Raw genomic sequence first — 25649 nt, forward strand, 5'->3', positions numbered from 1 at the left:
CTGGAGGCCCCCCCCCAGGCCTCTGCTCCCAGAGTTCCTCTCCTGGGCCTGACGTCATCTGCTGGCAGGAGGGGGAGCAGGTGGGGACGGCAAGGCCCTTCACCGTGTCCTCAGCCCTTCCTCGGCGCCCTGGGGTCGCGCTTTCCAAGGAAGCAGGGTGGGGTCAGCCCCCGGGGTGGCCGCTCCGCCTGGGGGTCATCCCGGAGCCCCACCCTCCCTCTGTTCCCACTGCCTCAGTGGCCTCCCAGCCGGTCTCCTGGCCTCCCCCGCCAGGGTCTGGTGCACGCGGCCCCGCTGTGGCTCCCGTTGCCCTCCCGGCCTCATCCCCCTGCCCGCCTTCACTGCGGGGGGCCCCGGGCCTGTGTCCCTGCGTCCCCCCTGCAGCAGCGCCCTCACGTCATTCAGGATTCTGCTGTGTGCCACCCCCCCCCACCCCCGCCCCGTCCCCCAGAAGTCCCTGTGCTGGCCCCGGCCTGCGCCAGGTTGGCTAGGTGAGCCCTGGCGCTGCTGGGGGCTCAGATACCGCCCACGTTGTTTTATCTGCGGACCTGTTGTTGTTTTTAAAATTTTTATCTTTGTTGTTGAAAGACACACAACATAAAATTGACCGTTCTAACCATTTAGAAATGTGCCATTTAGAAATGTGCGTCCTAAGTACGTCCGCGGGGTCGAGGACCAAGCCCCTGAACTTTCTCATCTTGCAAATCTGAAGTTCTGTTCTGGCTAAACACCTGCTGCTTCAGTCCTCCCACCCTAGGGGCATCACGTACTGTCTCCGCCCCCTTGGCCTGGGGCTCCGGAGGGCAGGGGCTGGGTCGCATTTATACCCCCCCCAAGCCCCCCATCGTAGCAGGGTCCATGTAGGCATTTACTAATTCCACAGAGTTTTACTGAGCACCCCGGGTGCTGAGACACTGTCCTAGACACTGGAGATCAAGCCGGGGCCGACCTCAGAGTCCCTGCCCTGGTGGATTTTACGCTGTGGCTGTGGGGACCTGCGAGGTGGTGACAAATGCTTCGTGGGAAGCAGGGGCGGGAGGGTGCAGGGGGCGCAGTTTCCCTGTTGAAGGGAATTGCAACCTGAAGGGAGGGAGGGAGGGAGGGAGGGAGGGAGGGAGCCCTGTGGCTCTGGGGGGTGGGGGACAGCGCCTTCCAGGTGGAAGGAACCAAGAGAGAGTGCAAAGGCCCTGAGGCCCAGGGGCCGCTGATGGGGCTGCCCTCGCTCCTGCGCCAGGACCCAGTGCCACACACCGGGGGCTCAGATGGCGGAAATGTGCTTCTCGCAGTTCTGGGGGCCGGAGGCCCGGGATCGGGGTGGGGGGGGTCCAGCGTGGCTGGGCTCCTGGGGACGACCCCTTCCCGCTTTACCCGGGGCTGTCCTCCCAGGGTGAGGAGGCAAAGGTCATCCCTCCCGTGTCTCTTCTTTGAGTGGCACCAATCCCATTCCTGAGGCTCCATCTCGGAAGGCCCCCGTTCCACACGCCGTCACGCGGAGGGTAGGATTTCAACGTATGAATCTTGGGGGGACGCGAATATTCAGTCTGTAATAGCTTTGGACCAGGGTGACGGGTCCGAGACAGTCTCCCGTTCACCCTGGCGGCGTGGTGGCCGTGCTCCTTCCTGCAGGCGGCGTGGCCGCGGGGCTGCGGGTCTGACCCCAACCCAGCCTTTCTGCAATCCCAAGTGCGTCCTCCCGCCACGGGGACTGAGAGCAGACCGGGGGACACGAGAGCCACCTTGTGGCGACAGCCTGGTGCGGGGACTCGGACGGTGAACATGTGCTGCTGGGGACGCGGAGTGGTCCTGCTCAGGCCCAAGGTGGGCGCGGGGCGGGGACATTCCTTCCACCGCGTTCCAACCGCAATCTGCAGAAGCCCAGCTGGGGCTGGAGGAGCAGTCATGCCGGGATGGCGGGGGCGGGGGGGGGGGGTGGCAGGTGGGTGAGCTCGGAGACCCCCAGGGCAGGGACGGCCAAGGGCATCCCGAGTGGGTGAGCTCGGGGCCTCTGGGGCAGGGACGGCCGAGGGGACCCTTGGGTGGGTGAGGTTGGGGACCCCTGGGCAGGGACGGCCAAGGGCATCCCCGGTGGCTGAGCTCGAGGTCCCCCGGGGCAGGGACGGCTGAGGGCATCCCGGGTGGGTGAGCTTGGGGTGCCTGGGGCAGGGACACCGGTGACTATGGGAGAAGGGAGACACAGAGCATCCCCAGCAGGCGCCACACCTGGCCTGGAGCCCGATGCTGGGCCGGGTCTCACGCCTCTGGGATCGTGACTTGAGCTGAAATCAGGAGTCAGACGCCTCATCCAGGGACCGGGTGCCCCAGTCGTGCCCATAACTTTTAAAGCAGCCCCTCAAAGAAGCCCTTCTAAGTGCCTGTCTCTGCTTGGGACCCTGACTGATGCACGTCCCCGGCACTGGTGACGGGTCTGAGGTCCTGAAGGTCTGCGCCAGGTGCAGCGCGGTGGCTCAGCTGTGATCCAGACCCGGGGGTGGGGGGGGTGTGTTCGCCCACCCCCGGCGCCCTCGAAGTCGGCTGGCATACCCAGCCTGCCGATGAAGGGGCACAGGTGAGCCACAGCCCGTCCCGTGGGCGCAGAGCCCTGCCCTCTCCTGCCTGCGTGGGCTCCTGGCTCGCGGCCCCTACGTCTCTGGCCACTGGCTCTGGCTGTCACGGTCGCTAAATGTCTTCCTGGATTTCGTCGAGCGCCGCACCCCCTTTGCTCTCCACTCTGGCCTGGCCTGGATGCCGGTGTCCTCTACGTGGCCGGTCCCCACCCCCTCTCCGGGGCGAGCGCATTCCTGTGTCCCCCAGGCCCTGGGCTGGTGAGCTCGGCTCCTCCTCCCGCCGCGGGCTCAGCCTCCAGCCAGGGCCCGGGGTGCTGACGCCGCTTGGGGAGAGGATGGAGCTGAATGACGCTGGAGTGGGGCTGGGAGTTTGGAGACCGGTGGCCTGCTGCGAGCACACGTAGGGAGCGAGAGCGTGAGTCACGGGGATGCTGTGCACGCAGGTGGGGATGCGGTTCCTGGGGAGCCCGGGCTGTCAAGGCGGAGGGGGGTGACTCGTCCACAGAGAGGACGCTGGTTTTGCGCGTGCGCTCCGGCGGCTCTGGAAAGGCCACCAGTGCTGTTGCGGAGGGAGCGCAGTGCCCTCCTGTGACCGCACCTGTAATCACAACGCGGCCGGTCGGTTCCCGGCCCAGCCCCTAACTTCTGCTCCAGCCTTGGCTCGGCCCCACCCTTGCTTCACCCCAACCCCGGGGTGCCATCCCTGCCCTCAGGCTCTTGGGGGGGGAGCGCAGGACACAGGATGGGGCCACTCTATAAAACACAGGCTTTATTGATTTCTAGGAGCATCGGCCTCAGGTCTCAGAGGCGGGTCAGCACATCTGGGGGGCAGATGGGAGCAAAGCTGCCTGAACCTGGGGGCGCAGCAGAGAATGGGATTGCGCAGGCTTCCCCTGAGGGCCGTGGGGTCGGAGAAGGTCACGGCGTCCCTCGGGCAGGAGCCAGTGTCCCCGGAGCCGCCTCCCGCTCCTCTTCACGCGCTCACTGTCCGGCCTCCAGATGTCCCACTGCTGGGACGACTTCCTCCCCAGCCCAGAAAGCTGGGCGCTCGTCCGGAGGGAGTGGGGACTCCCTTGGATCCGGTGGGTCCCACCAGGACAGGCATCTCCCTCCTCGTGGCCTCCGAGGCTCTGCACCTGCTGTTCTCTCTGCCAGAGAGCACCACTGCCTCGGGGAAGCCTCGCCCGGCCGGCCGCCGCCTCCCGTGGGCCCCCCCAGGTGTCCCCTTGCAGGCGGCAGGTGACTGGCTTGTTTCAGGGGCTGCGTCCCCCAGGGGCCGGCCGCTCATCCTGGGCTCCGATTTACCCCCAGGCAGACGGCGCAGTGCCCCGTGCTCAAAAAGTCTGCCCCTAAAATGAAACTGGATAGATGAGTGAGTTCAGAGTGGGGGCAGCCAGCACCTGTAGGACCCCCCGCCCCCGTACCTGGCCCCGGGGGTAGCTCCAGGGTCGCTGCCCCGCCGGGGAGGTCATATGGGGGTCATGTGGGGCGCTGATGCGTGCCCCTCGTCGTCACCGCCGTCGCAGCCCAGCTCTCCAGCGTCCACCAGCTTGTGGTGGCAGCGGCAGGTGGAGGCCCGGCTGGTGGAGGATGGGGGGCCGCGGCTCTTGGGGGACCTGTTCCTGGTTACGCGGCGCAGGAGCCTGTGGAAGATGAGATAGCAGATCTCGCAGATGGTGAGCACGATGCAGACGGCGGAGGCGCCCACCATGAAGTAGGTGAAGACCTTCTTCTCGGTGGGCCGCGCGATGTAGCAGTCCACCACGTTGGGGCAGGGGGCCACGTTGGCGCACTGCACCAGGCGCGGCATGGCAAAGCCGCGCCACAGCGTGTGCAGCACGTACAGAAAGAGGAGCTCGATGGCGAGCTTGAAGACGAGGCTGAGCAGGTAGGTCCACCACAGGCCGCCGTGCTTCTTGCCCGCGTCGGCGTACAGCCGGGCGCACTGGTCCCCGTGCTTGAGCCGGTGGCGGCGCTCGCGCTCCTCGCGGTAGGCCACATGCAGCATGACTAGCAGCGACGGGCAGGTGACGAAGATGAGCTGCAGCGCCCAGAGCCGGATGTTGGAGATGGGGAAGAAGTCGTCGTAGCAGACGTTGGTGCAGCCGGGCTGCTTGGTGTTGCAGTCGAAGTCCTTCTGCTCGTCACCCCACACGCGCTCGGCGGCCACCACGTACACCAGGACCCGGAAGACGAACACCACCGACAGCCAGATGCGCCCGAAGGCCGTGGAGTACTTGTTCACGCCGCTCAGCAGGGCCTGCAGCGTCTTCCAGTCCATGGCGTCCGGCCGGGCAGCCGGGGCCCGAGCCCACCTGCCGGAGTCAGAGGGAAAAGGCCGCGTCAGTGACTCAGGGACGCTGGTGGGGTGTGTGCGTCCGGGGTTCCCCTGGAGGGATCCGCTGGATCAGCCAATGACTTGGGGTCAGGGCTGCTCCTGTCCCCAGGCTCTGCGTCAGGTGGGGCAGGTGTAGGGAGGTCACATGACCATCCCAGCCTCAGGGCCTGAGCGTGGGGAGGAAGGGAACGTGTGCTTGCTGATCCACGGAGCTGGAGCTCCACAATGACCCTCCCCCACCATGAATAATTGGAAACAAACTACCTCTGAAGCTAATGATGTACACGTTGGCAAATTGAGTTTAAATTAAAAAAAAGTGAGCACACCAGGAAGATACTATTACGCTCCTCCTGTGCGGATGGAGGTAACAGCTGTAAAGCACTTAGCTCCGAGTAAGGGCTCAGTACCGCGGGCCACTCGCTGAAATCTAGATGCCACGTCACGCATTTAAAACTAGGGTTGGGGGGCACCTGGGCGGCTCAGGTGTGAAGCATCTGCCTGCAGCCCAGGGCATGATCCTGGAGACCTGGGATCGAGTCCCGCATCACCTCCCTGCATGGAGCCTGCTTCTCCCTTTGTCTTTGTCTCTGCCTCTCTGTCTCTGTCTTTCATGAATAAATACATGAATTCTTTAAAAAACAAAATAAAAGAAAAAATCTACAGTTGGGCTCAAGGCTGTGCTCTGCACCACCTCCCCTCCCCTTCTCTGTCCAATGCTGCCCCAGGCCAGGTTCTGGCCGATTTCACTGAGGCCCTGTGAGGGTGGGGCTGTGGGCCCCGAGGGGCAGAGGGTGGGCCACCCTGGAATAGGTCACTTGGCCATGAAGATCGCTTTGGGTTAAAAACAATCAAAACGGGGCCCCTGGGAAGGCTTGGAGGTTGAGCATCTGCCTTGGGTACAGGGCGTGACGGGGGGAGGGGGGCGGGAAGTGAGTCTCATGAATAAATAAATAAAATCTTAAAAAAAAAAATCAAAACCCATCAGATTCAGAAAAAGCTCTTCACCTGTCCTCCAGCTGCCTAAAGGAATTCAGATAGAGGACCTGCTCCGGGAAGAGAGGTGTCAGCACAGATAACTAGGGAGGAAACTGGCAAGGCCTGTTTGACCAAAGTCCTCTACGTCCCACTGTCTCTGAGTGGCCAAGAAGACATTTATTTCCTAAATGTGTCTACTTTCCTAAATATTTCCTAAATATCCCTTACCTCTGAAGTCCCTGACTCCCTATTCCCTTCTCTTTACTTCAGGATGACACGTCTACCTCATTTTACCTGTATTTGGAGTCTCATACCTGTGTGGGTTCCCCATATATACTCGATTAAACTAGATTTCCTCCTGTTAATTATTCTGAGTCCAGCTAGAAGGACTTTTTTAAAAAAATTTTTAAAGATTGTATTTATTTTTTCATGAGAGACCCACAGAGAGAGGCGGAGACACAGGCAGAGGAAGAAGCAGGCTCCATGCGGGAAGCCCGATGCGGGACTCGATCCCGGGACCCCGGGGTCATGCCCTGGGCCGAAGGCAGGAGCTCCAGCACTGAGCCCCCCGGGCGCCCCCAGCTAGAAGGACCCTGAAGGGCGGAGGAAACTCTCCCTCCCCAGCAACCCCCGTGCTAGAGAGGAAATTCCCGTGGAGAGGAGAAATAACCTCCCCAAGGTCTCACAGTCAGCAGGTGGTGAAGTTGGAAGACCATTCAGGTTGGGGGTGACTGGGGGATGTGATAACGGTCTGGCTCCCGGCGCCCCAGGCCCAGGGGAACTCTAGAGACTGCGTTCCCGCCTCTCGGTGCCAGAGCCTGGGGGGAGCCCCAGCCGGATGCCAGGCCTTTGTGGGAGGGAGCCATACTTTGTTCAGGCCCTTGAATCACACATTTTCTTCCCAGCGCTGGAGTGACTCAGAGGGTGTGGACGGGCGGGTCGGCCGGAGAACTTCTGGGTGCCGGCCTGGGTGTGGGAACACGTGTCTCCCCGTGTGCCTGTGTGGGCCTGTGCACACACGCGGGCGCTCTTGGAGCTGGGTGTGTGAGCGTGCAAGAGGCGTGCAGGTGCAGACCCTGCAAGATCGCCCTCCCCACCCCCCAGCCCCGTGGCGCCTGCGGGTGTCACACACGGTCTCCTCGCTGGCCTTTCAGCTTCCCGTCCTGGGTCCCTAGAGTCCGTTAGACTGGATCGCGTCACTGTTGTTTGAAACTTTCTACTGGCTTCACGTAACGCTCCGAATTATTCCCAGTTCTTGCCCTCCTCTCCTGTAGCCTCGCCCTGATCCTCTCGGCTCTGGCCACACTGGGGGTTTTTGGGGTTTTGCAAATGTCCCTGCGGCCTAGACGGCTCTGTCCCCAGAACCCTGTGTGGCCGGGTCCTTCTCATCACTGAGGGCTCTGCTCACACATCGCCTTGGTGGCCTCCACACATTACTCTGGATCAAGGAGCCCCTGCCCTCCCGTCCCCTTCATTTTCTTCCTTGAGTTTAACCACCACCTGAAGCCAAAACGCTGTTTTGTTTCTGCTTATCACCGTCGCCCTCACTGGGGCGCAGCGCCTCTTGCCTGCTGCTTTATGCCCAGCGCCCGCCCGGGCTGGCACATAGTAGGCCCCGGGATGCTGGGCGGGTAAACTAACCCCCACCCGCGGACTCCCCGGGTGAGGTGCAGGCGCTGCTCCCGAGGAACAGTCTGGACCCGGCAGCCCAGGGGAAGGGCTCCCCCACTCCGGACAGGAGGAGGCACGGTTGCCTCTGGACACCTGGGTCCCCGGGTGCCTGTTCTCTGGGGATGCGTGGCGGGATGGGGGTTCTGAACGAGACCTTCCCCCAGGAGACCATCCTCTTCTCCCGCACCTGCTCCTCCCACACCTGGCCTTGGGGGGCCGCAGCGGAATGGGCGCTGAGCCCTGCGTCCTACCTGGATCCTGGCCTCCGCTCGGCCACTGACTAGCCAGGTGACTTCCAAGAACCCCTTGATATTTTTGGCATCCACTCCTTATCTCTCCAGGGAAGGAATTCCTACTTTGTGGAGCTGCGGGGAGGCTCTTGGGCGCATTCCCTCCCCAGCCGGCCACTCACCTGGTGGGAGCTCCAAACCCCCGGAGTGGTGGTTGCAGCCCTGGCTGCCAGCCCTCCGGGAGGGGACCGTGCCTCGGACACCCACCTGGGTGCAGCCCCCTCCTGCGTGCACCTTCCGGCCCTGTCTGTCCAGCCCCACCTGACACAGCCCGGGGACTCGACTCACCTGCAAAGAATTTCCCTCCGAGCCCAGATCGGGGACTGGTGGAGCCGGTTCTGATTACCCCGGGCTGGCCCCCAACACCACCCGCTTTTTCCTACCCCGGGGTCGAGCCTTGCCCCGCGAGGCCAGGCCCCCCAGTGCCACCGCGGGGACCACCGACCCCCCACATACCGCTCACCCGCCGCCCCCGCCGCCCCCGCCTCTCTCTGTCCCCGGCAGCAGCTCGCGACTCTGCAGACGTGGGGGGGAGAGGGGTCCGCGGAACCGTCCACCCTGGGGCGCGCACCCCGCCCAGGATGCAGGGGCGAGAAGGCGGTGGGTGCCCGGGAGGCCCCTCGGCCCCCGCCCCGCCCGCGCCTCGCCGGGCCCCGGGGTCGCGGGGGGCACTCACCGGGGGGCGGGGGGCAGCCCGGGGCCCCCCCGGCCGGGCGGCCTTCCGCGGGGCGCGGCGCTGCTCCGAGCCTCGGTTTCTCCGTGCGGGAAATGGGGGCATCGGCGGCCGCGGGCAGGGCCGCGGCGAGGGCTCCACTGAGCTCCGGGGCGGGCGGCGCTGGGAAGCCGCGGCCGGGACAGCCCGGGACAGCCCGCAGCCTGCTCGCCCACGCCGCGCCGCGCCCTGCAGCCCGGGGCCGCCCGCGACCGAGGGGAGGGGCTGGGGGCTGGGGGCTGGGGGCCTCCCCCTGGCAGTGGGGCGGGGCTGGGGGCTCCCGGGGCCTCCCCCCGACGGTGGGGCGGGGCTGGGGGGCTCCGGGGCCTCCCCCAGACAGTGGGGCGGGGCTGGGGGGCTCCCGGGCCTCCCCCTGACAGTGGGGCGGGGCTGGGGGGCTCCGGGGCCTCCCCCCAGCAGGGGGGCGGGGCTCTGGGGGCTCCGGGGCCTCCCCCTGACAGTGGGGCGGGGCTGGGGGGCTCCGGGGCCTCCCCCAGACAGTGGGACGGGGCTCTGGGGGCTGGGGGCCTCCCCCTGGCAGTGGGGCGGGGCTGGGGGCTCCCGGGGGCTCCCCCCGACGGTGGGGCGGGGCTGGGGGGCTCCGGGGCCTCCCCCCGGGGTGGGGCGGGGCTGGGGGCTCCCGGGGCCTCCCCCCGACGGTGGGGCGGGGCTGGGGGGCTCCCGGGCCTCCCCCTGACAGTGGGGCGGGGCTGGGGGGCTCCCGGGCCTCCCCCTGACAGTGGGGCGGGGCTGGGGGGCTCCGGGGCCTCCCCCCAGCAGGGGGGCGGGGCTGGGGGGCTCCGGGGCCTCCCCCTGACAGTGGGGCGGGGCTCTGGGGGGCTCCGGGGCCTCCCCCTGACAGTGGGACGGGGCTCTGGGGGGCTCCGGGGCCTCCCCCAGACAGTGGGACTGGGCTCTGGGGGCTCCGGGGCCTCCCCCTGACAGTGGGGCGGGGCTGGGGGGCTCCGGGGCCTCCCCCCAGCAGTGGGGCGGGGCTCTGGAGGCTCCGGGGCCTCCCCCTGACGGTGGGGCGGGGCTGGGGGCTCCGGGGCCTCCCCCCAGGGTGGGCGCAGGACTCTGGGGGCTCCGGGGCCTCCCCCCAACAGTGGGGCGGGCTGGGGGGCTCCGGGGTCTTCCCCCACGGTGTCTGCCCCCCCAGGAGGCACCCTCTGCAGAGCCAGGTGCGGAGCAGACTGCGTCCACACTAATCGGGTGCCTGGGAAGGAGCCTGGGTGGGGGCCCGTGGTGGTTGCCAGTAATTATGAGGAGGGGCAGGCCCTGGGTGGGGGTGCTGGGGCTGGAGCGCCTGCCCCCGGGGTCTGCGGGAGGAGGCGGGCTGCCCGGGTCACAAGGGGCGGTGGGAGTCCTGGGAGCTTAGTCACCTCACTGTCTCCATGGAGATGGTGATGCTGACACCAGGGTTGCAGACAGCATTTTCCCAGGACTGCTTGGGTTGGCGCCTGTGGCCTGGGGTGAGGAACATCACCCCCTGACTCTCAGAAGTGCCCCCACACCTGGGAGATCACTTACGGGGTCACCCTACTTACTTACTCGTGGTTTGGACGGGGCGCCCACCCCGCACAGGGTGTTGGGAACCGTCTTTGCGGCAGGCACGGCCTGGAGACTTTGTCCCCCAGGGCGCCCCACGTGGGGGGCGCGGCTCTTCCCGCTTTTCAGAGTGAGGAGCCCGAGGCCCTGTAAGGCTGGGTGACACCCGGGGTCGCGCAGACAGGAAGCAGCAGAGCCGGCTCAGGGGGTGTCGGCCCGTGGCCGGAGAGCAAAACCAGGGGCAGACACCACCGTTACTCACTGGGCTGTGGCCCCCGACAAGCACTGAGACCCCGTGGTGGTGGCCCGGGTGCTCCTGTGTGTGTGTCGGGGGGCGGGGGGGCGGTGAGTTTGCAGTGTCCTGCGAGGACCCACCTGTTGCTCCCCGGCATTTCGGGGCAAAGCTGCCCCCACTGCCTTCCTAGTCCCTCTTGTACCCATTTGCACAGCGTCCTATCCACGGCGCGGATGGTCACCGCCGGTCACCACGGCGGCCGTGTCAAGGTCACTGCAACAGTCACAGCCGTCCTCACCACTGGGCCTACGGAAGCCCGTGGCACAGCGACCCAGTTCCTCCTCGGGACACTTCCTGCCTCTGGCATCCCAGGCTCCACCGTCTGAGCTTCCGGGTGCCTGGGAGGCTTCACGTGCTGGTGTCCCGCGTGGGCACGTCCCAGGGCTTGGCCTCTGTTCTCCTGGTGAAGGCCTGGGGCCCGGGGGCTCTGCTCCTGATGCCTCCCTGAACCCCAGCTCCCTGGGCGGGCTGCCCACCCCATCACCAGGTTCCACGTGCTTGCTTTTCCTTTCTGTCCCGATGGATGGACAACCCTCCATCTTTGACTGCGTAGATGCTCCTCCTTCGGCATTACCCAAGGGAGGCCAGCCGCGGTTCTGTGCTTTGCTGTATTTTTTTTTTTAAGATTTTATTTATCTATTTATTTGAGACGGGGGCCAGGGAGAGAGAGAGCATGGAGCTCTATGCGGGGCCCGATCCCGTGACCGCAAGATCACAACCAGCTCTGAAACCAAGAGCTGGACACTTAACTGACGGAGCCCCCAGGTGCCCCCTTTGCTGTTTTCATTTGACCAAGCGCAGGACGGTTTCCTCTGTGGGTACAACGATGTCCCACCCCCAGGACAGCGGCCCCCCTCCCGCCGGTGCCGGAGGCCCGTGTCTCTAGAGGGGACCGCACAGCCGGGTGGCGCATCTCCTGTGATACATTTAGCAGCCCCACGTTGATGGAGGGTCACGCCACGCGTGATCACCTGCTTCCCTCTTTCCACTATCAACGCCCCTGCGCCTCCTTGGACAAACTTCACTTAACACATTTTAAAATTCAGTCCGTAGGATTCCTTCTCCCAAGTACAGGTTTGGGGTTGCAGGTGCGCTTATTTGTAATTTTGACGGATAAGGCCAGACCTTCTCTGCGGACCCACGGCTCCGTCCTCCCCATCCTGGCCGATGGAGACCGTCACCCCGCGCGACCTTCGCCAGCGGCCTGTCCTTAGCTTCCGTTGTGTGTGATTTCTCTTATCACAGGGGAGGATGAGGGGCTTTGGGAAGCCTCCTCGTCCGTTTTGTTTTCCCGTGAACCATCCTTTGCCTTTACCGTGTCCTCCCCTGGACTCTTACATAATCGATTTTTCTTTCTTTCATTCCTTTTCTTTCTTTCTTTCTTTCTTTCCTTTCTTTCTCTCTCTCTCTCTTTCTTCTTCCTTCCTTCCTTCCTCCCTCCCTCTCCCTCCCTCCCTCCCTTCCTCCCTTCCTCCCTTCCTTTTTTTCCCCATAATGGAATTGTTAGGAGCCCTTGATAAATTCAACAAAGCAGCCCTCTGCCTACGAGCCCCACCCCCCCGTTGCACACTCAGGGTGTTCTGACATCATATAAGCAGTTCCTGCCACGCAGGATCAGAGCATTTTTCGTGCAGTCACACGTATTAAAATCTGATCTTTCACGACCTGTGGTTTAGTCGCGGTGAGGAGCGCCCCTCCCAGGATGCGGGCTGAGCAGCCTTTCTCCCACCATCCTCCTGGGAGGACTCCTGCAGCCCCAGGTGGGCCCAGGTCGCTGCCCCGTGGGTCGGGCACGCACCTGCCAAAGCCCGCTCTCCCCGCGGCACCCCCAAGTGCCGCCCGAGCCCCGCTTTGCCCTCTGGCCACACATGGTCCCGGGGTCCCTTTTGTCCCTTCGCAGCGGCTCCCACTCTCGGCTGCCATCAGGCCCTGCAGCGCCTCTGGTTTCCAGGACATGCCCAAGAGCCCTAAGGCCACAGGGAGCCCAGACGCTCCCTTACTGTTTGAAGCTGCGTCCAGTGGGGCGCACGGTCGTGCGTGGGACTGTGGCTGTGTGTTGGCGGGGCGGGGGTGCAGGGGCTCTGTGTGTGTGCGCGGTGCACGGTGGTGTGTGGGAACGTGGCCGTGTGTTGACGGGGAGGGGGCGGGGGGGGCTGTGCGAGTGCGTGGCCTGTGGTCGTGCGTGCGTCGGGTTTCACAGGTGGATCGCCAGGGTTCCGTGGCTCGTGCACCTGCGCGGCCCAGGTCTTGGGCTCCGGCGCCCTGGTGACTTCCTGGCGAGGGTGCTGCCGCGGGCCGGGCTTCCCTGGGGGACCCCACGCGGGGAGAGGCTGGAGGCTGCTGCCCCACTTCCCCGCTCTGCTCCGAGCCAGGAGTGTGTGGGAGGCCATGTAGGCCATAGCTGGCCTCGGGCTGGGGCTGGGGCTGCGGCTTAGAGGTGCCCGGCCGCCCACACCCGCCTCGGGGCCTACACCTGCTCTCGGGTGGGAGGCCCGAGTCCTGGCCCCGCGCTCCTCCCGCCCAGGTCTCGGCACCCGCTGGCCGTACTCTCGGGAGGCCCCTGGGGCTGGAACTGTGCCCAGGTGTCAGGCGGGCGCTTTCCTCTGGGGCTGGGGTATCCCGGGTCCACGGGCTGGGGTGTCCTCGGTCCACGGCGGCCAGGCCTGGGTGCCAGGCCCTCTCCTCTCTGGGGCAGCGACCCGCCGGCAGAAGGATGAGGGCTCTGGGCTGTGGGAGGGCCAGAGGGGCTGTCCCGGGATGCGCCTTCCCCCCGGGACACCAAGGCCCCCCCCCCCCCCCCCCGGGCGTCTGTACCCACGTCGAGGGGCACAGGGCTGTTCTCAGTGCCGCCAGGCCTCTAGCACCCCACGTGCACCCAAGTCCCACCCTGGCCCAGTCCTCGTCTTTTCCCCCCGCCTTCCCCGTCTGCTCTGTTCTGGGTCTTTCCCTGATTCATGTGCTGCTGCTTCCCTGGCTGCAAAGCCACACAGTCCCCCTCACCCCAATTCTCCTTCGTAGTCAGACTCCTCAGAAGCAGCGCTGGTGCCCTGGGCCCTTGCTCGGCCCCTTCCAACCGAGCCCTCTGTCTCACGCTCCTCACTTCTCTTCCCTCCCGGTTGGTCTTCCTCCACCTCCTGCGTCTCCCCGACTGCCCTGGGGCTCGCCTCCCGGCTCCTTCTCTCCTCTGGACTCAGGGACTCACTCTTCGCCAGCTCATCCAGCTCATCCGGCCTCAGGGTTTAAGAGACCGGCGGGCGTCGGCTGACAAGGCCTGAGTGCTTCCCCTGAGCGGGGCCTGACCCCGACCCCTGGGCTCAGGTGTGCACCTGCCGCTCTCCCTCTCCTGTGGGGGGGCTGTGACCTGTCGCAGGCTTACCGGGTCCCGGACTAAACTCGTTCCTTAGTCGGACTGTCGGATTTAAACTAAAGCAAGCAAACAAAACGCCCCCAAATGGAACAAAACCCCAAAGCACATGCTCAGTGAAATTCAAATTTCAGATACTACGTGGTGGGACTCACTTATGCTAAAAAAAAAAAAAAAAAAAAAAAAAAAAAAGTACCTAGTCATTATTTGAAATTAAAATCGAACTAGGAGTCTTGATTTTAGCTGACCCCTACCCCCTGGAAGCCTCCACATCCTTCTCCATCCTTGACTCGCCCAGATGACTCAACGGGGATTTGACTCATCTCCTTGGTAAGGGCCCAGGCTGGAGAGTCACTGTTGACTCTTCTCGTGTGTGGCCCACATTCACTGCCACTGAGTCATCTTGGTGCCCCTTTCACAGATGTGTATGTGTTCAAAGTCTGGGGTTGAGCGTCTGCCTTCGGTGCGGGTCACGATCCTGGGGTCCCGGGATGGAGCCCCACATCGGGCTCGCTGCTTCTCCCTCTGCCCGTCCCTCTGCCTGCCACTTCCCCTGCTTGTGCCCTCTTGCTCTCTCTCTGTCATGTAAACACGTAAATTATCTATAAAATAATCTGGCCGCGGCCCAGTGCCCCTGCGTGAGCACAGCCACCGAGAGGCCCCCCCCCCCCCCAGGAGCCCTCCTGCTTTCCGCTGGCTCGGACCGACAGCCACAGGCATGGGGGTGGCCCATGGGACCCCGTGTGAGCCGGTCCTTCCCGGGCCTCGTCCGAGCACTGGCCTCTCGGCTCCCCTGTTGCTTGGCCTCGCTGGCGTCTACGCAGTCGCCGGCGTGTGCGGCTCTTCCCCAGTGCTCGCCTTTCCCTCCTGGCACACTTCCCAGCATCCCCGCGCAGCCCACCGCTTCGCCCTCCCTGGCCCCATCCAGCATCGCGGTTTCCCTCCCCCTCCGTCCTGCTTAGCCCTTCTCCTTAGCCGCCAAGACCGCTAAGCCATTTGGCATTTTGCTGTTTCTTCTTGCGCGTCGTCCTTCCCGTCGCCAGGACCTGTGAGGACGGTGGCCGCGTGTCCGGTCTGTGGTGTCCCCTGCTGTCTTCTCAGCCCCCAAACTGGCTGCTGCATTGTGGATGACTGAGTACTTGCCGAGTGAGTGGATAAAGCCGTCATGCACCATAAGCCCCGTCCCTGGCTGACCCGGAGCGGCTGTGGGATCAGTTCCTTGCATTTTTTTTTTTTTTTTTAAAGATTTTATTCATGAGAGACACAGAGAGAGGCAGAGACACAGGCCAAGGGAGAAGCAGGCTCCATGCAGGGAGCCCGAGGCAGAACTCGATGCCGGGACCCGTGTAGGAGCCCTGAGCTGAAGGCAGGTGCCAAACCGCTGAGCCCACCCCCGCCCCCCGCCCCGGGATCCCCGGGACCAGTTCCTTCTAGCTTAGCATCCCACCCGCCTGCCCCTCCAGGAAGCCTCCCTGACCCCCTGCCTCCTCCAAGAAGCCTTCGCTGACTGAGCCTCACTCGTCCCTTCCCACCGTCTCCACCTCCTGCCTACAGGCCCAAATCCCTGGTCTGGTGCTTAGGGGGAAGGTGGTTTGTGTGGCTGAGCCTGTGCACGTTCACGCAGCCCCGACCCCCTGGGTGGGAAGAGGCTCCTTGCCTGAGCTGTCCCTCGGGCTGCCAGGGTGTGGGCATCAGGCAGCGGGGGAGGCCAGCCTGGGGTGAGGCGTGTGCCGGATCCTTGAGCCCAGCCTGCCGCTCGCACCGTGGGAGCTTCCGGCGCCTTGATTCTGGGTCATCGAAGACGTGCTGGGCACTGGGCGTCAGCGGGGAGAGGCCGGGCCGGGTCTGGGCTGCAGGGCCCCGGCCCCGGGACTCGCTGCCCCTGCACACTGGGAGGCCCCGACGCGGGCACCTGGGCAGGTGCCATGGCTGAGCTGGGAGGCAGAGGGGAGGAAGCAGACACAAGCCGTAGGGTCATTATGTCGGGCGACGGCTAAGGCGTATGTGCGCTCGCAGACGATATTCCGGTTCTGGCAAGGCCGCCAGGACAGTCTTTTTTTTTTTTTTTTTAAGATTTTACTTATTTATTCATGAGAGACACACAGAGAGAGGCAGAGGCACAGGCAGAGGGAGAAGCAGGCTCCCTGAGGGGACCCCGATGTGGGACTCGATCATCTTCCTCCTCTGTGACATCGTATCCCCTTGGCTTCTAGGATCCCCATCTGCCCTGCGGTCGGTCCCCTTTACTGGCCGCCCCCGTCCAGTCCCGTTTGACCCTTGAGCCTCCTTCCTGGGGCATCTTCTCACCCCTCCCCCACAGCCTCTGTGGTGGTCGCCACCTGCCGCGGGAGCCCAGGTATAACACGACCCCGAAGAGTGACCCCCTGTGTTCCCAGTGAGGAGACCCTCCAAGAGGTTTGGGGGCTGATTTGAACATATAAACTTTCAGCGTGGTTGAAATAATAATTTACTTTATTAACGTTACTTTGCTCCCGACATTTTTTTTCTTTGTAAGTTTTTATTTAAATCCCAATTAATAGTGTAAATTTAGTTTCAGGTGTAGATTTTAGTGATTCAACATTTAAAATACCTAGTTCTCCTCACAGCAAGTGCCCTCCTTAATCCCCATCACCTATTTTATTGATTGACTGACTGATTGATTGATTCCCTATCTGCCCCATCCCCACCCCCTCCCCTCTGGTAACGGGAAGGGGCGGCGGTAGGGCGGGAGGGAGGGAGGGAGGGCGGGAGGGAGGGAGGGGAGGGAGGAGGGAGGGAGGGAGGGAGGGAGAGAGAGAGAGGAGGGAGGGAGGGAAGGGAAAGGGAGGAAGAGGAGGGAGGGAGGGGAAGAAGGAAGGAAGGAGGGAAGGGAAGGGAAGGGGAGGGAGGAAGGAGGGGAGGGGGGGGAGGAAGGGAAGGGGGAGGGAGAGAGGGGGAGGGAGGGAAGGGGAGGGAGGAAGGGAAAGGGAGAGGGAGGGGGAGGAAGGGGGGGAGGGAGAGGAAGAGGGAGGGATGGAGGAGGGAGGGAGGGAGGGGGGAGGGAGGGAGGGAAGGAGGGAAGGACGGACAGGAAGTAATGGAAACGTCATGACAAGTCTTCTGCTTACTTCATTCCATTCCTTCCTTCCTTCCTTCCTTCCTTCTTTTCTCTTTTCTCCCTCCCTCCCTTTCTTCCTTCCTTCTTTTTCTTTTTTAGATTCTTTTTTTTTTTTGAGAGAAGAGCAAGAGTGAGAGAGCACAGGCAGGGGGAGCAGCAGAGCCACTAGCTGGGCTCCATCCCAGGACCCCGGGATCATGACCTGAACTGAAGGCAGACAACGACCGAGCCACCCAAGCGCCCCGGGTCACTTTGTTTTCCATAGTTAAGAGTCTGTTTCTTGGTTTTTCTCTCTCTCTCTCTCTCTCTCTCTCTCTCTCTCTCTCTCTCTCCACCCATGTTCGTTTGTTTTGTTTCTCATATCCTATTTATGCGTGAAATCATACGGTGTTTGTCTTTCTTTGCCTGACTTCTTTCACTTAGCATAATATTCTCTAGAGTTTGCTACCTATTTTAAGATCACATATTGCCTAGAACAACGTAGTAAACCTATTATTTTTTTCCTCCCCTGAGTAGTTTATGAAGCGATTTTATTTATTTATTTATTTTTATTTTTTTGCGATTTTGTTTAAACTTTGAACATTTTTCCCTAACACCTGGGTTAAGCTCATTAGAGTTTTGTTTGTTATCATTAACCTTTTACAGAATGTGCAGACTTTATTTTTTTGCCCAACTTATTTGTGACATAGTCCTTTTTAAATCCGTGAATGATACTGGGAACTTTATTTTCTGCCATAAAAGCCTGGTTGCATAATACTAGGTTGCATCACTTAAAAAAAAATCATCTGGTAGGTGTGTATTTGTCATCTTCATGACATAACCACTTCCTTTATTGTTCTTAAATTTTTTTTTAAAAAGATTTGCCTACAAAGACAATACTTGCTATTGTAAGGTCACAGCACCAGGAGTAATGGTTGAATCCGTGAGAAATGTCTTTCTCTCCATTTTTTTCTGATTCTACCCAGTGACCTCCACAAATATCCAAGACTTCATTGACTGGAGTTATTTCAGGCTAATGAGTTTCCCCTAAAGAGCATTCGGTTGTTCAAAATGCAGTAATTGAGAGCATGCCCCACAACGTGGGAGACTGTGAGGACTTGGATGTAAGACAGATCATTCTGACCCGAGGGATAATTTTGGAGCAAAGTCTTATCCCATGTTGAGGCACTTTGCTGACAATTCCCAAGTCAGCATTTCCTGACCAGTCCTTTCCTCCCCGCCATCCCATAGCCTACTAGACATCTCCACCTAGGTGCATTTTTATTGAGTGCCTACTACGTGTCAAGCGCTCTTCTCGGTGCTGGTGGATAAAGGAGTGTACACGACAGGGTCCCTGTTCTCAGGAGCGCATCCTAGTGAGAAGACACTGAGAACAGACAAATGTTAAACAACATTTCATTACTAGTAGATGCTACAAGGAAGATAAAATGGGGTCACGTGGCAGAGAGTGACTGTCTGTGGCATATGGGCATCACTGGGGAGGGCGGGTCAGAGATGGCCTCCTGGAGGAGATGTGGATGACAAGGAGACAAGTCATGGGAAGCTCTGCGGGGGAGGAATATTGCCAACAGGAGCCAGTGCAAAGCCTCTGAGATGGGACAAGACCAGCGTAGGGTGTGCGGAAAGGGGAGAGCCAAGGAAGAGGAGTTTGGGGAGGCAGCCAGGGCCTAACCGTGCAGGTCACGGCAATGGATTTGGCCTATTTTCATTTCTTATGACCATTGTGGGAAGCCACCGGGAGGGTTTTAAGCAAGGGAGTGGCTTGACTGATCTTGGCAGAAGATGTTGCAGGCTGCCGTGGGCAGGAGGGACCACAGGGGAGCAAGACAGGAGGCAGGGAGCCAGCTTCTGCAGCTACGCAGGTGTTCAGTGAGGTGGCTTGGCTGGCCGGGGTGGTGGTGGGGGAAGCACTCGGAGATGGTTGGGAGGGAATGGACTTTGAACTTGGAGTTATACCCAATGTGACTTATACTAATGGAGTGGATGTGGGGAATGAGGAAAGAGACGCCGAGGTTTTTGAACTGAGCAGCCGGGTGGATGGGGACATCACCATCCAAGGCAAGAAGACTGGGAGAGAGCATGTATCTGTTCTGTGTTGGGGGGATTAGGAGTTCTGCTTGGGATGGCCCACAGGAAGTTGGATGCATGAGGCCAACACTCGTGGGGGCGGTTAGGTCTGAAGGTATAAATGTGGGAGCCATCAGTTTTATAGATGGTTTTATAGCTGCTACTGGAGAAGATCACAGAGGGGAAAAGAGGGTAGAGAACTGGGCCCTAGGGCACCCCGCATTTGGAGATCAGTGAGAGGAAGAGGAGGGATCGGTGGAGACCAAGGAGGACCCCTTGCAAGGTGGCAGGGAAGCCAGGAGGGGCTGCTGCCCGGAAGCCCGGGGAAGCCGATGTGCCAGGAGGGAGCCCTCGACAGCCAAACGTCACTGAGGGCGTAGGATGAGGATGAAGAGCCGAGCCCTGGACTTGGCAGCTTGTTGGCCATTGGTGACCTTGGCAAGAACGGTCCTACCTAAGATGGGTAATGCGATAAGGGAGTGGAGACGGCAAGTGTAGACAGCGTTTAGGGGGTCGTGGTTTTTTGTAAAGAGGGTGGTAGCTGGAGGACAACGTGGTGTCAAATGGGAAGTTAAAAAAAGGAGAAAGGGCATTAAAGAGTATTTACGGGCTTGTGGGGCAAGACCTGTGGAGCCCCGTCCAGAGGAGGCAAGAGGCGAGGCTCCAGTGTCCAAGTGAAGGGGGTACGAGGAGCAAGGATGCGCATCCGCGTCCCAGGGGGGAGGCGGAGTAGATGGGAGGCCAATGCTGGCCTCCGTGCTGAGGAGGTTTCTGGGAGTCGAGGCTGGAGCTTTGGGGCAAGAGAAGGTATGATACGGTCATCTTGGAGACGATGGCTACAGTTTTAAGAAATGTAGAATTTGCTGGAGGGCCTGGGTGCCCGCCTGAGGTTCGCGGTCCGAAATCTCCCCCGAAACCCGCCGGTCCCGGTCGCTTTATTGTCCAGGACAATACTGGGGGACGGGGTGTGAGCACGCCCATGGGAGGCTGCGCAGGGCAACGAGGACGGGTGCAAACACGGGAGTCGAAGCCCGGGGAGGTGGGTGTGAGGTGCCAGGTCCCCAGGAATGGTAGGTGGTGTAGCATCGGAGGGAGAGACCCCGGGGACCCGGGGTGGGCGGGAGGGAGGAGATGACCGGGTGCCTTATTTATCTCCCTGATGCCACGTGTCTGCGCTGTGTCATCCGCGTGTCCCGCAAACCTGCTGCTCGGCCTTGTCACCAGGCTTGCTCTCCCTCTGCCTCGCACCCCCTCCTGCTCTGCTTGGCAAAATCCTCTTCTTTCCCCAGGTGTCAGCTTCAGGAGTCTCAGGGAAGGGGCGCCTGGGGGCTCAGTCGGTGAAGCGTCTGCCTGAGGCTCGGGTCTCGGTCCCGGGGGCCTGGGATCGAGCCCCGCGTCGGGCTCCCTGCTCAGCGGAGCGTCTGCGTCTCCGTCTCCTGCACCTGCTTCCCTCACCTGCCCCTGAGTCTGTGCACACATTCTCTCAAATGAGTAAATAAAATCTTTAAAAAAGTAAAGAAGCCCCCGAGCCGCCTGTCCTGCGCCCCGGATGTTGGATCCACCTTCCCCCGCCCCAGCGCCCTGTGCTCCCCAGCGGCCCAGGAACTGTCCTCTGGAGACCAGAGATTGTATCTAACGCCTCCCAGATGAACCCTCGGCGCCCAGCGTGGGGCTTGTCACGTAAACGTGAACAATAAATATTTGTTGACTGGAATCCACTGGGAGATTCTAGGGGTGGAGCAGTTTGGGTGAAGACAAGGCCCAGGTGTGGTCCTGTGAGTGGGCAGCTAAATGGGGCAGAGGAGGAGGCCACGGGAGACGCCGAGCATGGAATGAAGAGGACAGAGTGACCCCCGGGCGGCCCCGCAGCCCTGGGCTGTGAGGGGATCCCCAAGACCCTGACTCGGGTCCTCACATCTTCAGGAAGCGAGAAGCCATGAGGGGCGGCGATGCGGGTGGGGCGGTGGTGGGGGGACGGATGGCAGGGGCCGGGCGTGAGGGTGGGGCTGGGGGTGGGGGCGACCTGAGAGCATGGGGGGCGGTTACTGGGGATGGAAGCGCCAGAGCCCAACTCCTGGGGGAATCCTCGGGGTCCCCTGCGGCCTCCAGCTGCCCGGATGGTGCTCGGGATCAGGACCTGGGCCTCTGGGAACAGCACCCACAAAGAGGGCTCCTCGGATGGTCGGGTTCTGGGCTCCCCCCCACCCCGCCCCGTGGAGCGCTGGGGACCGGAGTGGGGACTCTGGACTCTTGGCTGGCCTGAGTCATGTGGGGCCCTCAGGGTCCGAACTGGTTCTGGGGCTGGGCGGTCACGGCTCTGGTCTGCATTGGAGGGGGCCTCCCTTATTTACTGTGGTCAGTGGATCCCCTTTAAATGGACATGCCTTCCCCAGCTGCTGTGAATATAGGGTGCTCCTGGCTTGAGGCTGCCCTCCCCCCAAGACTGACCCCGGTTGACTAGGAGTCACCAACCTGCCCCCGGGGCGGCCGGGAGCCAACGACGGGCTGGTACGGGAGCTCGTTCCGAAGCCTGATGCCCCCTCTTCCTCCAGCGGGGACAGCTCAGTGCTGGGATGGGTGGTCCCACGGCCCGGCAGCCCGCCGGGGTCAAGGCGAGGTTCCCTGAGCCGTACCCAGCTCAGCTCGGCCCCTCCCTCACGCTCCCCTCGCCCTCTGCTCCTCACACACCCTGATTCCCGCCCCCGGCTCTGCTTCCAGGGAGTCTGACCTAAGACCAGGTGGGTCCTGATGTCGTCCCACACCTGGGGTTGGGGAGGCTCAGGGGCTCCCTCCAGACCCCAGGAGACACGGCCCTGTGGACTCAGCCCACCAGGATGCACTTGGGCGGGGGCCTCCGTGCTCTGGGCCACTTCCTCAGCTATAAATGCAGCGTCAAGGCTACCCTCACTCAGAGCAACGGTGATGGGACTTGGGAACCAAGGAGGGGCCGCGCGGGGTGGGAAGGGTTCAGCTGAGCATGAGGACCCTTCCGCCGCGTGGCTTGTAGCTCGCTGACCCACGACCAAACAGTTTCTGAGGTGGATGGGGAGCGGGGTGGTCAGCGTCGTGCTGGGGACGGGCTCACAGATGGATGGCAAGCGGCCTCCGGGTCCTGCATGGGCGGCTGGGCGGCTGTAGGTGCCCCGGGGGCTGCTCCCTGGGGGGTCGGCGGGGGGCTCTAGGGCTCAGAGGCAGGGCCAGGCTGTGGGGGGGGTGGCTCTGGGGGCGCCAGGGGCTGGGGTGTGGCTGGGAGGGTGAGGGGATGTGTGCCTGGGGCGCAGGAGGGGGGTTCCTCCGACCTGGGGCTCTGCGCGGGTGTTCTTGGGAGGCCCCGCCTGTGGGCCAAACCCGCACCCTGGGCCCGGCCCCGCCCTGGAGGGGGGCTCGCCTCCCCGACTCCTGTGCTGCGGGAAGCAGAAGCCTCCTGCAGCCACGCGTGCCTGGAGGGTCTCCCCCTGAGAACCGGCCTGCATTGGGCCTGCGGTCCCCCAGCTCCCAGCCTCCTGCCAAGTCCAGGGACCCCTGGGGCAGCGTCTCGGCACTCCCCTGGCGTCCCGGGGCGCACCCTACATGCGTGTGAGCTGCGTGCTGCGGGGTGTGTGTGTGTTTATGACACGTGAGCTGGGCCCCGAGGTTCTGGGGTCAGGTGCCCACCGAGTGGTTGGGGCCTCCGTTCTGAGGTCCACTGTGAAGCCCCCGACCCTCAAAATACCAGGAAAATCATGTTTATTAATGGCTGTAACATACCCCATTGCCAGGTACAAAATTCCCACCAGCCGCCAACCTCCCTCCTCCGGGGCCCCGGACACCCGGCCGCGCCCCAGCCCTGGCCCCTGGCCGGGCTTCCTGAGCCCTGCCACCGTCTTCCTCACCTGTCCTGCCGCCAAAGAGATGCCACTGCCCGGCCGTGGCCTTAGGTCCTCGCTACCCACCTCCAGGCTATGGGAACCCACCTGCGTCCATCGAGGCTGACCCTGCCTTCATGAGGACAGAGTTCCCGTCCTGGGGGGGCTCTCCCTGGGAGAGGGCATAGGGGGGGCACGTATCGGGCAGGCGGTCCCGGTGGTGGGGCCGCCTGCGCCGCGGATGGAAGGTCTCCAGGCACCTCTTGCCCACCAGGTAGGTGACCTCGCTGAGGTTGAGCAGGATGCAGATGACGGCCGTGGCCACCATGAAGTAGGTGAAGACCTTCTTCTCGGTGGGCCGGGAGATGTAGCAGTCGACCGTGTGCGGGCACGGGGCCTCGGAGCAGGCCACCACGCGGGGCATGTCGTAGTCCTGGTACAGGCGGTGGAAGATGTACAGGAAGCCCGAGTCGACGGCCGCCTTGAAGATGAGGCTCAGCAGGTAGGTCCACCACAGGCCGCCACGCTTCTTGCTCGGGTTGTCGTACAGCGACGGCGCGCCGGGCCCGTGCTTCAGCCGGTGCTTGCGTTCGCGCTCCTGGCGGTAGGCCACGTGCATGACCACGAGCAGCGACGGGCAGGTGACCAGGATGAGCTGCAGCGCCCAGAGGCGCACGTGCGACACGGGGAAGAACTCGTCGTAGCAGACGTTGGGGCAGCCCGGCTGCCTGGTGTTGCACACGAAGTCCTTCTGCTCGTCGTCCCACACCTCCTCGGCCGCCACCACGTACACCAGCACGCGGAACAGGAACACCACCGACAGCCAGATGCGGCCCAGCGCCGTGGAGTACTTGTTCACGCCGCTCAGGAGCCCCTGCAGGGACGCCCAGTTCATGCCGGGGGAGTCCGTGGGCCCTCGGGGGGACCGTCGGCCGTCGGGAGCACCCACTCGGGGTGTGGAGCCTGCAGAGGGGGGCCCGGGGTCAAAGAAGGGGCCTGTGACCACGTCCTCATGGCGACGGTGTCGGGGGGTCGGGATGGCCATCCGCAGGAAGTGGCCGAGCTGCCCTTGACCCCCGTCTTCTAGCTCCAAAACTGGGGCCTTGTTTATGCTACAAAGTCATGGATACAGCTGCTCCCGCCCACTTCTTTGACCCCGACTCTTGGCCCTGCGGGTCACACGACCGCTGCTCCGGAACCGGGCAGAAGGTCTGGGTCGGATGACTGCCCCCCTTTGAGCTGCCAAGGGCAGCAGGGGTGGGAGTGGGGGGCTGTGTCAGCGGAGCCGGGCGTGCGGCACGCGTTCCCATTAGCCCCTCTCTCTGGCCAACCCAGATGACATGAGGACATCCCTCAACGTGAGCAGGCTGTTTGGAACCGTGGGGGGCTTGGCACCCCCCCACCCCTCCCTGCAGGGGTGCAGACTGTCCTGACCGCGTGGCTTCCTCTGGAATTCCAACCATTTGGGCTTTAGGGAGGGACTGGGGAGGGGACAGATGGGGCAGGCTCCGGCTGGCAGCTGGCTCCTGACCTTCCTCTGCCCTCCTTCTCTGTCTCCCCTTGTTCCGCTGGGCTCCATCCCCCACGCCCCCTTACCTGGAGCACCAGCAGGTCCAGCTCTGGCCCCGGCTCAGACCTCGGCCTCCACGGACCTGGTGATCCTGGGACGTTTCCTGAGTGCCCTCCTTTGTCCTTCCCAGCAGGACGGGGACAGGACTCTGTGGCCTGTGCACCTGGCTCGGGCTGTCAGCGCGGGGATTGTGGCTCTGCAGCCCACCCGGCGGCTCCCGGCCCCTGGCCTGCCCCGGGAGCACGATAGGCCTTGGCTGGACGGCAACTCCCCCTTCCTGGGGCCTCCTCTTTCTCGTCTCATCTCCGGTCCTCTGTCCTCCCTTTGGTCCCACAGGGCATCCCTTCCCTGCTCGTGGCTCCCTTGGGGTTTCTCCGGGGATCCTCCTCCCCGGACCCCAGCCTGCAGCCCGAGGTGCTGGGGATCCTCAGCCCGTCAGGTCCCTGCCCCCCAGCCCGATCCCCTGCAGGCTGCCCACATGGCTCCTCACCTTTCCTGGGTCTAGCAGCACCTCACCTCTCCGTCCCGGGCTTGTCTGTCTGCCTGAGGGCCTCCCGGGGGCAGCTTTTGTTCCTCGCTCCTGTGCAGGGTGGAGCTTTCTGGGCCAATGAGCCAAGGGAGAGTGAGCGGGTGGGCAGGCGGGCGGACTTCCCCGGGCACATGTTCAGAGCAAACACCTGGGGCCCTTCTCCCCCGGCCCACGCCCTCCCTGCAGCCCTATGGGCATGGCTGGTCTGCTGGGCTGGCAGGCTTGTGGGTGAGGGGGCAGGCTGTGCGCCGGTGGGGGCCGGGGGGGCAGCGCGGAGCCCAGAACCTGCTGCTCCGATGCCCGGGCCCAGGTCGGCCCAGCACCCCTGGGTGTGGCCCCCAGCCCTTGCCGTTGCCCTATTGCCCCCGGTCCCTCTGGCCCCAGGCCACTCCCTTGCCCTCTTCTCCAGAAGCACGGCTCCGAGGTCCTCTGCATCGATGGGACGGGGCCACCGGGATGTACTGGGGATCACGTCCCACCCCGCTGGGGATGTATCTGGGGTCAGAGCTTGGGCCGCTGGTGGGCTGCATAGGGGATGGGGGGGCCGGTTATGGTTCTTTCAGGGCAGGAGACCCATGGCCCCCCGGGGGGGGGGGAAAGGGGGAGATGAAGAGTGTGGGGCGGCAGCCAGAAGCGCCCCAGTTGGCAGGACCTCGCCGCGGGGCCTGTTGGGCCGAGCCGTCCGGGAAGCCCTGTAGGGAAGTCGGGGTACTTCCCAGTGGGGGCGGCGTCCCGGCCGTGCTGGTGGCTGCGGCGTGGAGGTTAATGTGCAGCCAGGGAGGGG

At 63.1% G+C, this 25649-nt stretch overlaps 2 protein-coding genes and 1 long non-coding RNA gene across 7 annotated transcripts in view; 1 reads left to right on the top strand and 2 right to left on the bottom strand.

Moving 5' to 3' along the window:
• Positions 1 to 20392, top strand: part of LOC119869325 — a 55177-nt gene extending 34785 nt beyond the window's left edge. The window contains exon 3 of the long non-coding RNA XR_005370188.1: positions 20211 to 20392. This is a non-coding gene — a long non-coding RNA (uncharacterized LOC119869325). The remainder of the gene's footprint in view (positions 1 to 20210) is intronic.
• On the bottom strand, positions 3312 to 8657 carry GJB3 (gap junction protein beta 3). 3 transcript variants are annotated; one of them, XM_038557973.1, is made up of 2 exons: positions 8515 to 8657; positions 3312 to 4879 (listed from the first exon to the last, which is right to left on the bottom strand). In XM_038557973.1, the coding sequence occupies exon 2, from the start codon at positions 4843 to 4845 to the stop codon at positions 4033 to 4035; it is 813 nt and encodes a 270-aa protein (XP_038413901.1). In that variant the 5' UTR covers positions 4846 to 4879; positions 8515 to 8657; the 3' UTR covers positions 3312 to 4032. The 3 variants fall into 3 exon arrangements, with proteins under 3 accessions (XP_038413901.1, XP_038413902.1, XP_038413900.1); XM_038557974.1 differs by lacking the exon at positions 8515 to 8657 and adding an exon at positions 8127 to 8213; XM_038557972.1 differs by lacking the exon at positions 8515 to 8657 and adding an exon at positions 7961 to 8111.
• Positions 20393 to 22630: 2238 nt separating the features above from the next.
• On the bottom strand, positions 22631 to 24972 carry GJB4 (gap junction protein beta 4). Of its 3 annotated transcripts, none has more exons than XM_038557567.1 (3): positions 24827 to 24954; positions 24363 to 24509; positions 22631 to 23729 (listed from the first exon to the last, which is right to left on the bottom strand). In XM_038557567.1, the coding sequence occupies exon 3, from the start codon at positions 23659 to 23661 to the stop codon at positions 22861 to 22863; it is 801 nt and encodes a 266-aa protein (XP_038413495.1). In that variant the 5' UTR covers positions 23662 to 23729; positions 24363 to 24509; positions 24827 to 24954; the 3' UTR covers positions 22631 to 22860. The 3 variants fall into 3 exon arrangements, with proteins under 3 accessions (XP_038413495.1, XP_038413496.1, XP_038413494.1); XM_038557568.1 differs by having other exon boundaries at positions 24363 to 24565; positions 24827 to 24880; XM_038557566.1 differs by lacking the exon at positions 24363 to 24509 and having other exon boundaries at positions 24827 to 24972.
• Positions 24973 to 25649: the final 677 nt, after the last annotated feature.

The sequence above is a fragment of the Canis lupus genome, chromosome 15 (assembly GCF_011100685.1).
Source record: "Canis lupus familiaris isolate Mischka breed German Shepherd chromosome 15, alternate assembly UU_Cfam_GSD_1.0, whole genome shotgun sequence".
Lineage (NCBI taxonomy): Eukaryota > Metazoa > Chordata > Mammalia > Carnivora > Canidae > Canis > Canis lupus.

Bases quoted from the DNA above. Each gene is read 5' to 3' on its own strand.
- GJB3 (XM_038557973.1), bottom strand. From the start codon at position 4,845: ATGGACTGGAAGACGCTGCAGGCCCTGCTGAGCGGCGTGAACAAGTAC.
- GJB4 (XM_038557566.1), bottom strand. From the start codon at position 23,661: ATGAACTGGGCGTCCCTGCAGGGGCTCCTGAGCGGCGTGAACAAGTAC.